Source organism: Pseudopodoces humilis, chromosome 7 (assembly GCF_049639895.1).
Source record: "Pseudopodoces humilis isolate 2021_Gansu_Grassland_sample_001 chromosome 7, ASM4963989v1, whole genome shotgun sequence".
In the NCBI taxonomy this organism is placed as follows: domain Eukaryota; kingdom Metazoa; phylum Chordata; class Aves; order Passeriformes; family Paridae; genus Pseudopodoces; species Pseudopodoces humilis.
In genome coordinates, this window is record NC_142206.1 from 29,487,775 (window position 1) to 29,505,077 (window position 17,303).

At 37.9% G+C, this 17,303-nt stretch overlaps 1 protein-coding gene across 1 annotated transcript in view; it reads left to right on the forward strand.

The window, feature by feature from the left end:
• Positions 1 to 17,303, forward strand: part of DCAF5 (DDB1 and CUL4 associated factor 5) — a 71,917-nt gene that overhangs the window by 21,167 nt on the left and 33,447 nt on the right. The window contains exon 6 of the mRNA XM_005522553.3: positions 14,144 to 14,357. Within this exon, the coding sequence (XP_005522610.1) occupies positions 14,144 to 14,357 (214 nt within the window). The remainder of the gene's footprint in view (positions 1 to 14,143; positions 14,358 to 17,303) is intronic.

Sequence of the window (17,303 nt, forward strand, 5' to 3'; positions counted from 1 at the left end):
TCCTGTCATTCCGCCTGAGGTGCTGATAGAAAGTACTACATCAGTTAAACTTTGGCTGTTTTATCACATGGTGCGGTAGTGGGGTTTTGATTAGAGGTTGAATGGGTAGAAGGAAGGGGGAAGTGTAGTTCCATTTAAATGTTTACTGTGGGTTACCAAAATTTTAACTTCCAGTGGGTTAAGCTGGACCACAACACTCTTCCAATATGGGACGTGGGAAATGGTTAATTAGTTAATGTAGTTAATAATTTGCTGCTGATATAACGCTTCCTGTAAAACTCATATCCCCAACTACTGTCAGTTCTCAGATAGAGGCAGAGTTGGATGATGCAGACACTACTTTTTGGTTCATAACTGGATGCTGCTCCAGGGAATCTTGCTGCTGCTTGTCTGCAAAATCCAGCAAGTGATAAGCTTGGAATTCTGAAGACCAGCTGTTTGTGGCCAGTTGCAGTACTGTAGTTAGCAATAACTTCGCATAACATGTACTGCAGCCAGCAGCACTATGTGTGCTGAGACTTTTTACAGATACAGGTGAGGTTTGATAAAACTTTGGCTGGCCTTTACTCATTTGAAGGGGATCAGGCTTGATGCTGAATTTCTGGTTTTAATCAGCAGAGGCTCCTCAGGGGAAGTACAGTTTTTCTTTGATGCTGTTCAGCTTGATAATGGACTATCAGAAAAGGGGAGATTTGCTGTTAACTTCTCAACTTGTATGTCAGTCAGTGGAATATGGCTAACTGTGTAGTTTTAAACTGATAGCTCTACATTTTCAAAACATTGAATAGAGCAGTGATGTCCTTGTAGGTTAGAGAATTCAGATATAGATTCCATTGCTTGGCAGGAGCAAATGAGCTGTATCTACTTATTTATCCAGAAAATCTGAGGATTTTTACAGCAGTGTATTTTTCTCCAAAATACATGGCTTCTCTCCAATTGGGTTATGGGAGAATTTGTCTCCGCTTGCTGTTGTATGCCTCCAGCCAGGAAAGTCGGTTTTGTCCACTTCTTTAGTCAAGCAACATTAAACACCCCTAAAAATTTTAAATTGAATACTTTTAGGTCTAGGAAAGAAGTCCTGATTATGATTAGATTTTATCTGTATGCCATGGAATTGGTTAACTTTCTAATGGGAAGCTGGGAGTGCTTTATGCTTGGCTACTACAGTGAAGGAAGTGATTAAGAAGCCAGCATTTCTTGGCATGCAGGAAGAAATTTAGAGACAGTTCCACAGCTCTGAATTGTGGAAAGTTTAGCTCACTTCAAATAATCATAATTTGATTAGTCTTGCTGACTGAGTCAGGATACAGAGGCGGATTCATTTTGCTTTTTTCCAAAGTTCATTCACAGCTTGATATCTCTTCTGTCTCAGATTTAGTGCAGCAATTGAGATTCTCTCCTTCTACCCCAGTATACTAATAAGATCTGGATGTGGTGGGTTGGCTCCTCAAAAATAGCATATGAAGTGCTATAAATATAAAACTAATATAATTCTATGATTATAAGCTGACTAGTGATTCTGGAAATCTTTTTTTTTTTTTCTATTTTTAGAATGTGTAAGTATTTATATTCCTTCAGGTGGACATTAAACTGAAACCATCTGTATTGTTTCTTTTTTAAAAACAGTGCATTGAAAAGCTTTAAATGTGGTTTTGATTGAGGAGGCTGCTGTAAGGCGTTCACACCGCTAGATGGGGTCTGGAAGCTGTGCCTTTTTAAAAGAAAATTTTAAAAGGGATGTCTGTGCTTATTAAACTATTTACAATAAAATATGTATTACAGATATTGTTGCAGAATTGCTGGGGGCAACTCAGCAAGTTAGACTACATATATATTTCAAGCAAAGACTGTGTAACTTAAGCTGTTGTTAGATACTCATGTTCTCCCTTACATTTTTCCATGCTGCTTCATGACCATCTCCTTTTTACTGAAATAAAAAAACTGCTTTTTCACTTAAGAAAATATTATCATTGTCCCCATAATGTTTTCTTTTCCCCCTGACCCCCCACTTACATCAACTTCAGTGGAAGTTTTTGAGATCAAAATTATATTGGTTTGTCCTATTAATGACCATCACACGTTTTAAACTGATCTTGATGCTGCAAAAAGGCTGTTCACAGAAGTGTGTTCTGCTTGTGATGGGAGCATTGAACCAGTACTGTATGCACACTGGGATCCATTGGTGTGTCCAGTTCAAGGGTTAAAATGCTAAGTCTTGTGTCATAAATACAAATCTTTGGGTATTTTAGGTGAGTCTGGGAGGGCTTATCTAAAAACTGCCAGGCCCTTGTTCCTATGTCTATTGCATAGTTGTATGTTTGACCAGGTTTTTGAGCCAACTCATCATGTTTAGAAGTTAGAAAACTAAGCTGGAAAGGCACTGTAGTTTTGTTATGCCCTAGCAAGTTGAACTTTGTTCAGAGAAGGTCCAATGGCAACTGTAAACCATTGAGAAGAGAGAGTAAGGCCTGTAAGGCTGAGAAGGGCACATAAGAAGAAAACATATCCTCATTTGAGGAGCAGTGAACTATTAGATGTGTTCAGCTGTTTGTGGTATTCTGCTCATTCTGTTTTACTGGCCTTGGTTTCTTTTGCTGCACTAACCTTCCCCTTTTTTGCCTCCTCAGCGTGTTCTTTACAAGCTTTTTACAAAGTAGAAGTGGAACCTGACCAAAGCTGGGGATTGGTGGTGATTTCCTTCCAAGGCTGCATGTTTCATAAGAATAAACTATAAGCAGAGAGTTTTCCTTTTTGTCATTTGACTTTCTGTGTTCCTGGAGTTAAGCAGTATTCTAGAACCCCAGACTTTAGTTTTGGAATCTGGAAATGCATTTGTCCCCTAATTCAAGTACTGGATTTAACTCTGAGCCAGGTAGAAATATAAAGAATAGGTAGAATTATACACAGTAGGCCTTTTTAAGATTCATCTGAAAGTTCAGGGGATTTGTGATGTCTGCATAGTTACAAGTCCGTGTACTCAAAGAGCCCAATGATGAGTTAAAAAAAATCTTTGAGCAACAGGGTAAGCCTGGTATGCCTTGGTGATTGCAATCCTTAAGGCATATTTTAAAAGCTATTTTTTCTTTGACCATACAAATCATAATAAACCCAAGTTAAAGGAATGTCAGTTTTGGTGTTTTCCATCAAGTCTTTAAAGATAAATCCAAAAGGAACATTATTCAGCTTTGATTTCTTTCTTTGTCTTGGCTGATAAGAAACTGCAGTTCAGAGCCCACTTCAACAAACTTTTTTAGCTCACATTAAATGAATATTTGTGTCTCAAAAAACACCAATCAAGAAAGCTTTATTAATGTACTCTAAACTAATGTTAAATTTGCCTTCTGCTCTGAGAACTTAGAGAAGCAGGCTCCCAAGTTGTGGACAAGGAATACATGTTGTTAGGTATTAGTGAATTATCTAGTGATTAACTCATTCAACAGTAAGCAAAATATAGATATATAAATATTTCTTCCCTGTAGTAAATTAATTAGATTCAGGAGGATCTTGAGAGAGGACCCTTCTGAGCAGGTTTATCCATGTTCAGGTTTGTCAATCTTGCCAATGTGTGGAGAACTTTGAAGGTGTGGCTGCACTGTGCTGTTGGTCTTGAACTGACTGTATTTCCTAAAGTCTTTGTCTTGAGCAGAGCTTTTCTGTCATGTGCTAATTACTAGGTGTTCAGCTGAGTCACTGTGCTGCAAGTAAGCACAATCCAACTCTTAAAACAATCTATTAAATCCATGATGTCTGGTCCACATGTATTGGAAATCACGGCTACTTTTAAAAATCCTGTTCTTGGCTCCTGATTGCTTTCACTGGTAGTTTCTCTTACTTCATTTAGTTCCCAGCCGTTGAAAGACTTGGTGAATATTACTTTTTTTGGTTTTGTATCAGTGGTTTGGTAGCAAGAGGAAAACACTATTTGACATAGAAATCTTGCAGGTGGTATTGGATTGACATGTAGTTGGAAAAGCTAGGTTTCAGGTTTATGAGGCCTCTCTCAGTATCAAAATAGGAGTGGTAGCTGCCAGAACTGCAGGAACTTTGAGAACAGTTCTTTATAGTTTAGTTAAATGCATGTCAAATAGACCAGCATTGCAAGAGAGGACTGAATATTTCCTCTGAATAAAGGCATGGTTTATTCTGTTAGGGTTTATTTTTGATGAGTGGATGTGCAAGGGAAAGGGAGATAAGTATTTGCAACTCTGTCTGTACAGAGGTGTAACCTGTTGCATAGAGAGGACTTAAAATCTATGTGGTGATGTTGAAGGTATTCTAAGGTCATAAACACAGCATCATAACTGAGTACAAGTCCATAGATTGAAATCTCCAATGGCTGCCAGTTTTAGTTTCCAGGGTAATACCTTCAAGGCATTTGTTCCTTAAAGATCACACCAGAAGAACAGAGATGGCCATTATTTTCTGAGAAATGATCACACACGTGCTGAGTTTTTATTCTTTCTAGCTTTCCTTCCTGAGCTCACTCTACAAAGTAACTGTTGCATTCTTTTATCTGTGTGTTACCAAGATGTCTGGTATGTCAGATGAAATACTGAACCTTCTGCAAGTGTAAGTGAGGGATCCAGTATTGTTGGTGATTGTGTTGGGGATATTAATTCAGGGGCCAACCACAGGCTTTGCTTCTGACAGTGAGTTTACCAAGGTTCAGGGCTCTTTCCTTAAAATCTAGTGCAGGTGGATTGGGAATTTTCTTCATGTAGAATCTGTAGATGTTACATGACAGGAGTAGTATGAGGATATTTAAGGTTTTACTTCGACTGTTTTGCATTTTGACTTTTCATGTGAAGGAAAGAAGTTTCTGCTTGTCATCACTTCCAGTGTGAATACTTTGGGATTCCCAAAGCCCCTGCAGGTGGAACAGTTCACTACATCATTGAATTGGCAAATAGCTGTTTCAATTATTTCAGTGGTATAGAAGTGTGCTGAGTGTTTCTGTTTGGAGACCTTTGTTAGTTCTGCTCTGAGTAGAGCACTGTATTAAGGACTGCAGGAGAAATGTGTGTATCTTGGCAACCACTTGTTCATTGTCAGGCTTATCATTTTTTTCTCTTCCCAGTGGAATAATTTGTTGTGAATTTTGACTAACTTGATGCTGCTTAAAGTCATCCATTTAGTTAGGTTAACAAATTATGAGTGCTGTTATGGAACTCACCAATATGGTTCAACCACACCACCTCAAATAGTTCAAATAACTATTTGTCTTCTCCTGCAGTTCAGGAAATAGAACTCATCCCACACATGTACCATCCTCATATGTTACACTTCTGTGCTACTGAGGCAGATCAACTGATCAGTTTCTCAACCTAAAATCTGAAGATCTGACCAGATCCAACTTGGCATATTTGCCTCAAATTACACAGACCCTAAATGTAGATACTTTCCCCCTTAATTTTCTTCCATTATTTCTCAGAAGTCCCTTTTAATGTGGTAGAAAGTGAACTGATGATTGCTTAAGTTCATGGGGATTTAATTTTTCTGGGAATCTTTGGGATGTGTTGAAGGAACATTTGAATAGGAATGGCATCTGGGGAAGCAGTACTTTTCAGATGGCTTTTGGCTTTGATTTCCTTATTGGGAACATAAATCTCCAAAATATTTGCCACAAATTTAGCCAGAATCAATTACTTATTTAGAGTTAGAAATATCTAACCACCTAAGAGGTAATTTCCTCTGCCTTTCCTTCTTTCTTCTCACTGAAGGAAAAAAGGGAGTACTTGCAAATAAGCCTTTTTTGACTTTGGGCAAAGAGAGATGGTGACAGTCATCAAGGCTTTAGTCATGTTGATGATTTTCCTGCATGTGGTGACTTTATTTTGTGGATGCCATATTCAATCAATTGATGCTTCTTTTTTGCCTTTTTTTTTTTTTTTTTCTTTAAAGACAGGAGTGCAGCCTAAAGTTGTGAAATATGTAAATCAGTGAATTTATTGTTAAATATTTTTTTTATCCTGATGCAGTCATTTCTGTTGCTGGTGTGAGCATCACCTAATAGATAGTCTGGAAATACTTAAGTGTGCAAGTCTGCCAAATACTGCCTGGTATTTAAGTGTGTGAAACAGGTGCTATAGTCTCTTTTTCCCACTCTTATGCTTTGTCCTTATCATGGAATTTACTAGGGTGCTACTGTAGGAAGAGTCCTCTCACTTAGCTTCCGTTTTAGATGTACACATTCCATATTTCATTTGCAGTTCTGCTTTATGCATGACTTTGTCAGCCTTCTTGGGACAGAGGGTTTAGCTTAGCTTTCTCTTTGTTTAGGTTGGTATCCTTCCTGGAGTGGAGTATATTTAGAAAGATTTTAACTTTCCTCTAGGATTCCTGGATTTGTTGATCAGACACACAACTGAATTTTAGAGAACTGAGGTTCAAATTGTATAATAAAAAAGTGTTCTTAGTAGGTCAGCTCTTAATTCTTTGTTGTACTCATATAGGGCTATGGTCATTCTTCTGTTTGGCCTCTCCTGTCTTGATTGCCTTCCATCATATGCACAGGGATTTTGTGATTTGAAGATGAAACTTTTCACACGTATCAGCATCCTCACATTAGTACTCTTGGTTCTGGCAAGCACTTTAAGCTCAATACTGTCCCTTTGCTCTGTGGGATCCAGCTTGCTCCTACAAGCAGAGATGCTATTCAGGTTTTAAATATTAAACAGTGTGTAACTGTAAACAAGAAGTCAGGAAACCTGGTTTTGTTTCACAGTGTTGGTTAGGTCTGTTGGTTGACCTTTCTTGCCCTCGGTTTTTCCTGTACCAAGAAAAGGGAAAACTGCCTACTTAAAAAGCCTCATGGTGCTTAATCTTTTTGTTAGCTTTGAAATACTTTAGCACCCAGGTCTTTCTAAAGCAAGAATTTAAAGTGCAAAGTATTGTCCTTGTAATGCAAATTTAAAAAGTATAATCTGTTGTTCAAAAGAAGCTCAGATTGAATGTGTTTTTGTAGATGGCTTTCTTAAGGCAGTAATCGTTGTAAGTCTTGCCCTAATCACCTCCATGCCTCCATTTAATATGGAGGGAATTAAAAGAGAAACATTTTTGTCTAAAAAGGAAAAAAAGGAGAGGAAAATTAGAAAAAAATTTTAGTGTCTGAAATTAAAGGCGAGATCCCCTTAGTGCATTTATTAGGAGAACATCTGTAATACTAGTTTAACCCTATTTTAAGAGAAGGGGATTGGTCTTTGAAACATCAGCCCAGGGGAATCTGTGGTGAAATCAACCTGATGAGTCCTAAGTTATGTCTGCAGTTGCATTCAGTTAGCTTTAAGTGAAAATTTATATTAACCTTTTACTCATTAGAGGCAAAAGATTTACTAGTTCAAAACTGAACTCTTCTATTGCAAGAGCATTTTGGATCTTACCAATTTTCCTGTCAAAAGAAAGGCCTACTTTCTCCTTGTTGCTATTTTCTTTAATTTCTGCTTGTGTAGTTTCTGTAAATTAAAATTTCCTGCAGCTTCACTAGAGAAAAGCAGGGAAGTGAGTGTATGTGTGTTATCAGATAAGAGAACAAATTTGTGGCTGATGTTACTCAGCTTTCCTAATGCAAGACAAAAATTGCAGCAAAAATGTGTAGGAAAAATGTATTGTAGGACTGCAGTGTTGACACATGACTGATTTTGGATAAGGTATGAAAATGGCTTAATTCTTCAGGAGGAATTGCCAACTTTTACACTCAGATTATTTTTCTAAGGTAACATTCTCTGATATCCATGTTCTTTGTGTTGTAAAGACTTTGGTGAATGCTTGGTTTTGGGAACGTGTCCTGCTCCTTTATTTGGCCTAAAGGTCATCTTCCCATGCCATGTCTGGCTGTATTTGCATCTTCTCTATGTGGTTATCTGATGGAACCTGCTTCTTTGTGTTTTGCTGGATTTAGCTGAACAGTGTTCTCTGTCACAGTCTGTACTGCATCCTACAAGGTGCTATTTCTGATCAGGCTGAATAATGGACTCTGATCAGAGAATTTAGGGATTAGAAAAGGATGGCAATGATCAGGTGTTTCAGCTAGTTTATTTGTGGCTGTTGGACAGTTGCTTTTTGCATTGTATTCTCTAGTTTCTTTTTTGTGTTTTTTCTGGATAAATTTTGTTTTTGTTTGGTTGGGTTTTTGTTTTTTTTCCTGAAAAACTAATTGTCTCTTACTAGTTCTCATTTATTACTTACATTACAGTAACACCTACATGATTCAAGAAGAGAGTGCAAAAAGGGCACTCTTGTGCCTGCTGACCTGCAGATCTGTAGTGAGGGCAAGCCTAGGGCAGGAGAATGTTTGGGAACAGGTCTGTAATAAGACCAAAACAAAGCTTGGCTAGAGCTGGAGGAGGATGTGAAGCATTCAAACAAACAGGGATTTTTTTTTTGCTTGTTGACATTCAGTACTGTTCAGTCTTTATAATGGCAGAGGTAACCTTAAATCCTGAAAGGAATAAAGTAATACAGATGAGGGGGAGAGTTTAGTATACTTTACGCCTCTGCTCTTGACATCTTCCTCAGAATACTGAAATTCTTGAGTTATTTTCCTGTGAATAAAGGCAGAATACAGGAAATTATAATGTGTTCTGAAGAACTGCCTGAGATCACTGATGTAGCAGCATTTTTGTTCAATGATTTAGTTAGGTCATAAGGGCCAAACTAGGCAAGTTTTTGCTGTTACATAAATGGTAATATTTGATGTTTTTAAGGCTCCAGTTTCTGAAGTCTGTTATCAGATAAGAATCTCAGTTATTAAAAAAAAATTAAAATATTGCCCTCGTGGTTTGGAGGGAACACAAAGCTTCTGTTCACCTAAGAGTTTGCCATGCATGAAAGTTCATTAATGATGGGGGGATTCCATTTTGATTCCATTTCCAGTTTATACGTTTCTGACCCTAACAGTAAACAGCGAAGAAATGTCGCATTCTTGAACATGCAGAATCTTCACCCTGAATTCTGTACTTTTCTTATCTTGGTGGATGGTTGATTTGAATTGTACTTTCTTTTTGAAGGAAAGCAAAGCTGTTTAGTTTTGCTAACAATACACAGCCTTTATTTTATTTGGTTATTGTTTAATGTCCAAGTAAAGTCCTTACTTCCTGGTAAGGATTCTTGGAGACAGTTCTTGTAAAGGTAGTAAGATAATCAGAAGTAATGATGATAGAATTTAGAAAAATTACCTTGTTTCTGGAAAATAATAAAATCTTGAGTATGGCTTCTATGCCATCTAATCTTCAAACACTGATGGACTTCCTTCACATTCATTAACACATTACTTACAGTGAAATGCTATACACTTAGACACAATTTATCTGCTTTTCAAAGAAGCTATCTTGAGATTTCTGAGACTCATAATGTGCTTTAAAAAGGTCTGAATGATTATCAATATTGTGCTGACTTTTCTGTTGTTTGCTAATTTGGCTCTAAGTGTTTGCTTCAGACTATATATGACTTGTGTCCTTTTAAACACACAATAATTTTCTTGAAAATAAACCCCAAACTTTTCTGCAGTTTTCCAGGCCAAAATTCTGTTTGCCAAGTTTCATTCCAGTTATTTTTCTGCACAGTTAGAACTTTCTCAATTTTGTGGTTACAGAATTGCTGACAAACACAGTTGTATGCAACGGCGTGTATTAGTTACGAGCATTCAGTTCATTCTTTCCTTTTAAGGTCATTCTTTCATTAACTTAGTCTCGCTCACTGCTGTTTATGATACCAACACTTTTCCCTTGCTTAATTAATTTCTTTTCTTAAATGCCACCCAGTCCCAAGGACAGTGTCTATACTGCAATGCAGTGATACTGCTCCTTCCCTTACCCCACTTAACTGCCAGTAGAAACCAAATTATTTACGTCAGTTGTGCTACTCGTGGATTCAAAGCCTTCCATTGTTTGGCTGAGCTGGTATTTAGTTAGCCCTTGCTTGCTGCCTGTGTGCAGCTATCCAGCTACGGAAATGACCATATTGCATATAATCGTCCATTCTCTCCTTCCTCAGCCTCCCTCCAGCTCCAGCATGTGTGTTTGGATTGCAATGTTCCATCTGTGGACTAAATATTTCTCTTAATCATACAATATGACTTTTTAAAAAACTGAAGTGCATGTGTCTCTCTCTGTATTGCTTCCAGAGCTAGTAGGCAACATCAGCATTCCACAGCTGTCTGGGTGAGCCAAATTTGGAAGCAGAGTAAATCCAAGTAGTCTGGCTTTGGATTCATAAAAATAATGCCTCTGGCAGAAAGAGCACTCATGTTGTTCAGAAGTGTCCTTTTAGTATTGCCTTGAGATTTCTCACTAGCTGTCATGGTCTGTGTGTCCAAGATGAGAGTATTGCTTCTGGTGTGATGCATCAGTAAACTTTTTAGTAACTGCAACAAGGTGTTGCCTCTGAAACTCCTTTGTTAGTGCATGCAGTAAGGGAGAGGCAGAAGTGGCAGCTCTAATATGAGCAACATCTCCAAACATGTCTACACACTGCCCCACATAATCCTGTGTGAAAAAAATCCAAAAGTAACACTGACTAAAGGTACAGAGCAACACCCTGGTGCAACTGAGAAAGGCGATATAGTCATTTGAACATGCTTAAACACAGCATTTCTCTTCCTCTCCCCTTTGCACCCCCCCCAAAAATGAAAGTGCAAAAGCTCTCATTCTGATTAGTTTGAAGGTCTTTAGAGCTTCTTGATTCAGACATCCTCTTTAGTACTAATGAGTATTAGTAGTAGCTTAATACTGTAAAAAATAATTTCTGCTGGTTTCTTTCTTGGAGAGGGCTGACTGCTTTTTTAGACTGCAATTTTGATGGAGATGTATACTCTAGAAGGCATCTCAGGCAATTATTTTTTCCCTAAAACCATCATGGTTGTTCTAAAATCAACAAAATTTTATGATGGAAGTTACTGAAGTCTTAGGGTTCCTCAGTTCTCAGTACTGCTACCATGTGTAGTGCCTGCAGTATGAGACAGAAAGATTTCTCAAGTCCTTTATATGTCCTCTGTTTGTGAACTAGGTGAGCAGCTTTGTCACCAAGATAGATCCACAAGCTGCACTCCCTCCACACACATCCCCCCCTCTTATTTGTGAACATATCTCTCAGATGTTCTGTCCTAGGAGGAGGGAGAGCAAGCAAATATTTTTTTCCTCTGTTTGGATTAGGAAATGGATGGTTGTTGGGGGTTTGTGTCACTTTGTTCACCTCATCCCCACCTGACTGCCTGCTGCTTCTTTTCAGAATTTGTTAAAGCAAAACACTGTGCAGTTAATTTAACAAGTCCTTTCAAAGAGGCAGAGAGGAAGCAATCAGGACACAGCCGGGTAGGGAAAACAGAAAACTGCTGTCTTGTGATTAGTATAGCAAAATGCTGCACTTGGAGCTATACTGTCAGACTTTTGGGGCCAGAATTAAGGCAAGTGGGGAATGTCATTACTCTTACATTACAAATGAATGGCAAACAGCTATTTTAGTATTTCTTTCTGTATCAGCCAAATTAGCTCCCTGCTTTTTTTGTTAGTGTGGGAGTTGAATTTTTTTTTTTTTTTGGCAAATGTTAAAAAAACTGCAGAAGGAACTGTATTTACACATTACATGTGTGGCTGAATTGTGTGGAGTGAGGGTCTGAGGCAGACAAAACTGTGGATCTTTTGAGAAGTACTAACTATGCAGCTCCTTAATTCTGGACTTTTCATGTGTGGATATGATAATTTTTTCTGAAGTTCTAGTCTCTCCTGCTTCCTTTAATTTTTGAAATAAAACGTTCTTTTGGAGCTTTGCTACACTGAAGTTACTGCAACACAGTATGGAATTCAATTCCAAGTGTTTGCTTTGGTACCTTTGGCTGCTATAGGAGCTTAATGAAACATCTGTAAGCAGAATTGAAGCCAGTTTAATATGGCACTCCTATTGCTATAAAATATAATCTCAAATTATTTCAGGCAGGGCATAATACTAGTAACCATGGAAACTTTGCTTGAAGACTTGAAAGGATGGGGCATCTGGTAGGCTCACTCACTTGTAGGCAGGAGAGAATTCTGGGTAGTGATTTGGATTAAGGGGGAGAACTGATAATGAGGAGAGAAGTTTAATCTTGGTGCAGCAGTGGCTGCACCTAAACATTAAGTCTGGTTGGTACATATTTGTTATGACCTTCTTATTCATGTTGGACAACACGTGTATTTTTATTAAAATTTGACTTTTTGTAGCCAAAAAAAACCAGGGATTGTTTCTCCTGCCTATTTTTTAGTGTTGAGTTCTTGGTTGGGTTGCAGTTTTGGGGACTTTATGATGTTTTAGCTTATTTGTCTTTTTTTTTAAGGAAGTGGAAAATTCCATAGAAAAAAATGGCTTACAAAGACCTATCAGAAGAGGGGGAGGCAAAAATGTCACGTGTTTATTTATCTTGTTTTGTTTAGATTTTTAATGCCTGACTAAGTATTTTGAGCTGAGTACCCGACACTTTATTGTTCTCAATAAACAGAAACTAGGGCTGATGAGAGTGATCCCAAATCCTTGTCTCTAAGCTTGCAGTTTCTAGTATTAAATACTCTCATGTTTTAATTAAATACCTTGAACACAATTAAGAAAAGCTTGGCAATGTTGCCATGGAGGAAGAGAACATGAGATACCAGGACTGTTCATTCTGATAGAAGCCTTCTGAAGTTTTGGTGCCCAGCTTGAAGAACTTAGTCATTGGCTTGGAAAATGTGGTTTGTGGTGCCTTTGTGGCAGCCTGGCTTTGACTGTTCTGTTCACAAAGAGTGTGTGTGTGTGTGTGTGTGAGAGAGCAGCATATTTCTATGGCATTCATTATGTACAGCCTTATATTTTATGTTGGTTTTGTTTGAACTCCAGCTTAGGATCAGTGCTTTTTTAACTTTACAGTATCTCAGGTAATGATGCATGTTTAGACCTGCATGGAATGTGGCTTCCCATCCATGCAGAGTGACTCATTCTTCACAGTTGTTGCGGCAAAGGGCGATATCAGAAAGTATTATGTATTAAAATCTATGAATAAACTTCCCTCTAGAACTTACAGATTCTGAGCTGGCATGTTTTTTCTGGTCCAGAAGGGGCATAAAAGTCACAGCTCTCAAAACAGATCTGTTAACAAAAAATAGAGCTCTATCTACTGCTTAGGGATGTTTCAGTGATCACTGAACAAAAAAAGGGATAAAATGTCTTCCATCTTGGTCTCACCTTCCATGCAGACAGTCATTTCATATACACAGATTGAATGAAGTCTTTCAAAAGAACAGAAAATCTGTACAAATTGCATTTAAGGTGTGCTTTGATTAACTTTATGTTCCTTTAAGGAACAAATTCCATTTCTGTTACTTTTTTAAAGAGAGTCTGGAAACTTGAGAACCTTTGGTTTTGTTTTGTGTCAATAAGAATGGATACAAATACTCCAGCTCTGAACATACAGCCTTATATGGGACAAGGAAACCAGCTAAGCCTGCCACATGAGAGTTTTAGGTAATAATGTCATGTGATAACATAATTGTCTTGCCTACTTGGCAGTATTTTTAGATGAAGCTAGTTCAAGATTAGCTAAGTGACTTATTTTAGCAATTCTTGCAATAACATGTTAGTAAGATATCCTTTTATTTAAGACATCTGGAACTGATTATGTAGTTTAAACATCTTCTGATGCCCTGTAGAGATATAAATAGAAGCAGAAGAGAGAGAATGGCCAGCCTGTCTACATTTGGAGAAAATGCCATCTGGTGCCAGAGCCAGGGTAAAAGAATGCCTGGATTCAAGAACCAGCTAACAAAAAGGTCTGAGTGCTGGTAGGGTCAGTCTCAAAGGGAGACATCCCAGAAGTAAAAGGACAGCAGCCTTTTTAAGGCTAAGTGCTCTGTCCAACTTTGTTCCTATGCAGGAGATGTATTTGTTGTTAACAGAATTACTCACAGTCTTTAACTTTTCTCTTCTGAAGACTTTACAGTCATAGCATTTTGATAACTTGTCATTCAGGTTTCATATAAAGATTTTTCAGGAATTGATGTCTTAATGCAGAAATGAAATAAGATTATAGTTTACTGGGCTTGTTTGTTTGAAATGCCTCAGTAAGATTAAAGAGAGTCCTGTCTTTAAGTAGTTGAGTTGATATGTGCAGCCCATCTCACCTGCTCCACTTGTCTCTTCCCAGTTCACTGCTCCGCTATGGTGGAAACCTTTCCCTTCAGAGTGCCATGAGCGTCCGGTTCAACAGTAACGGCACCCAGCTGTTGGCCCTGCGCCGGCGCCTTCCCCCGGTGCTCTACGACATCCACTGCCGCCTGCCTGTCTTCCAGTTTGACAACCAAGGGTACTTCAACTCCTGTACTATGAAGAGCTGCTGTTTTGCAGGTGATCGTGATCAGGTAATAAGCAAGCTATGCTGCCCTGAGTCTCCAGAGTTTCCATGACTGTTTGAGAACACCTCTGTGAGGGTGGCTTCTTTCTGATTCAAGAGATAACACAGGAAGCAGGACACATACTGGCTTACTCAGAACTGTTCTGCAATGTGGGAAAAAAGGAAAACATATACCAAAACACATGAGACGTTTTACCTATTGTTTGATGTGATCTAATACTTAATTGGAAGTTTATATTCAGAAGAAAATATTTGCAGTCTTTTTAGGTCCAATTAATACAGCGTTATCTACTCATCCGCATTTTATAAGGAAGCATCTTCCTTGCATTTCAATTTTGTTACTGAATGAAGTAGAGGCAATCCCACAAAATGTAAATACTGTGTATTTATATAGTTATTAATTTTTATTTCAAATTACAGTGTTTCTCGTTTAATATTCAACTACTAGATCAGGTGGGATAGGTCATTGTAGGTCAGTGTTCTATAAGTGATGATGGCAGGTGGTTAGGGAGGAATAGTCTGTTTACTGAGGTGTGGCTTTGTCCCTACTACTGATCCCAGAGAAATAGGTCACACATAAAGTGGCTAACAGAAGTTCATATGATTCTAGAGCCAGATGTTGTCTTTGTATGGCTGTATTTAATAACCACAGGCACTGTTTAAGGACAAAAGATATATTTTCAAGCTACGATAGTATGAAACTATGATCTGAAAATTTCTTAACTGTCATCAGCAAAATTCCTGCAGTCAGAATTTCATCACTAATTATATTGCTGCTGCTGCTGCAGGAGGCAGAGTTGAGCTTCTTTCAGATTGCAAATAGGAAATACATTCATGTCACTGAACTTGAGCAGTGTTCCTTAGTTCTGAATATTTTTTGACAGGAGTGTGAAAATGTGATAATAAAATTCATTTAAAACAATTGAGTGGCTTACTATAAAGCGTGGGAAAACATGTGTTGGTCAAGAAGAAAACCACTGACAATTTCTGGTCCATTATTTAGTCGACCTAAAAATAACACACTTTTCTCCTCTGCAGCTCAGTGTAGAGCTGTGTACATCCTGACACATAGTTTAGCTTCTCATTTGTTACTAAAGATGTAGAGAAAAGTCTTAGTATATGTTGCTCTGCTTTCTAAGGCATTTTCTTACAGGTATGGTATTATTTTAATGGGAAGAGTATGTCTGTTCTGTATCAGGTTGATGTGATACTTCAGGAGCTTGCATTTTTCAAAAAGCAATAAATTCTTGTGGCTTGACAGACTTTCTGTTAAGATAAGTAGCAGCACATAATGCTGTTAATGAGCTGGAAATCAGAGCAAAAGACAATTATACTCTCTCATAAAACTATATGAAGTTAATAGGGAAAATGAAGTTTTGTATGGAATGTTAGAGAGATGTGGAATTTGAAATTTAAACACAAGCTCATACCAATCTTCTAACTGGAAGGAAAATTAATAATGAATTCAGAAAATGCCAACACATGCTCCAGCTCTAGGTCTGAAACTGTCCAGTAATGTTCAAACTCAGTGGCTAAGACTGTCAACACTAGGAGTAGCCCTTAGGGACTGCCTTTTACAGAGAACCCAATTCCATTTGCAGGTATATCTACAAAAGAAGGTTAGAGTTGGAACCTACTGTAAGATAGATAAGGTGAATAAAAAAGTAACAATTTTCTTGAGTTTTGCCGTTCTGTACAACTATATGCTTTTGTATAATGTATACAAGTCTTCACCCCTGCAAATCAGAATTCATCAAAAGAAGAAATAATAAGGCTCCAGTCATCTCTCCCTTTTAATATTGCTGTTCTTAGCCTTTATAAAGAATGTCTTTCATTTGGGATCCATGCAAAGTAAGCTTCACAGAATACCTTGGTTGTATTTCCTCATAGGATCAAAACTTTGTGTGGGCTAAGGCTCATTTGAAGGGACTTGTGGATAAGAAAGTTGCTTTCAAATGGTGAATGGCACTTATGGTAGGAAGGCTTCTTTAGCAGTTTTTCCACATTGAACCTCTGATTTTCTGTCTTCAATTCTTCTTTTCATTTTTATTAAACTGCCAACTTGATATTTTTTCTGTTTTAAACTGTCTTAAATACTTAGATTTTACCTTTCTTACAGAGCACAGTAAATTAAAAATGGAGTCTCCTGCGTTCAAAAACTATTGTGTTGTCTGCACAGGTAGTTAATCTCATAAAGTTGCATCTCTATACTGTATTTTAACTCTAATAAGAAAGGATTATCCTTAACTCGTCAGTGCTTACAGTGCAATTGCTTTGGGAAAAAAACTGAACTGCTGAAAGGAGGAGGCCTTTCTTGTCCAGCAGAGGTGATGTAAGACCTTTCACTGATACCACTTCCTAACTTGGCAGCAGCATTTACTTCTTTTCCTGGGTTAATGACTTGTACTGACACTTGGAGAGCTCTGACAAGCTTTTGGATGTGATATAGGGATCAGAAGATGGATGAGAGATGGAGAGATGGCCTTTCAGCTCTGTGAGACAGTTTCTCACAGAATAGCCTTTGCTAATCTTTCTCTGAAGTTTGTACATAGAAAACAGTTTGCTCACAGGGAGTTTCTTGAAAATTATGGCCATCAGGGTTTAAAACCCCTAACTGTTACTTTTGGGTTGCCTTTGGAAATCTGTTTTAATACAGTGGTAGAAATCTGCAGTAAAGGTAAATAACACCCTGTTCCATCTGGATTGCGTTCTGGTATGGCAGAAATGAGCAGATTCTGAGCTGCAAGCACACAACTTAAGAGTTCTCTTGAAGATTGCCCTCCTATCTTAAGAAGCTAAAGCTTAAGTTCCCAAAATGACTAAAGTGTTGCTCTTACTTTGACAAGGTATGTGTGTTACATTGATGAAATTTCTTTGCAGAAACAAAACATAGACTGCTAGTTGGGGAAGAGTTTGATTGGTTTGTCTGTTGATGGGAGTTAGACTTTCTAGT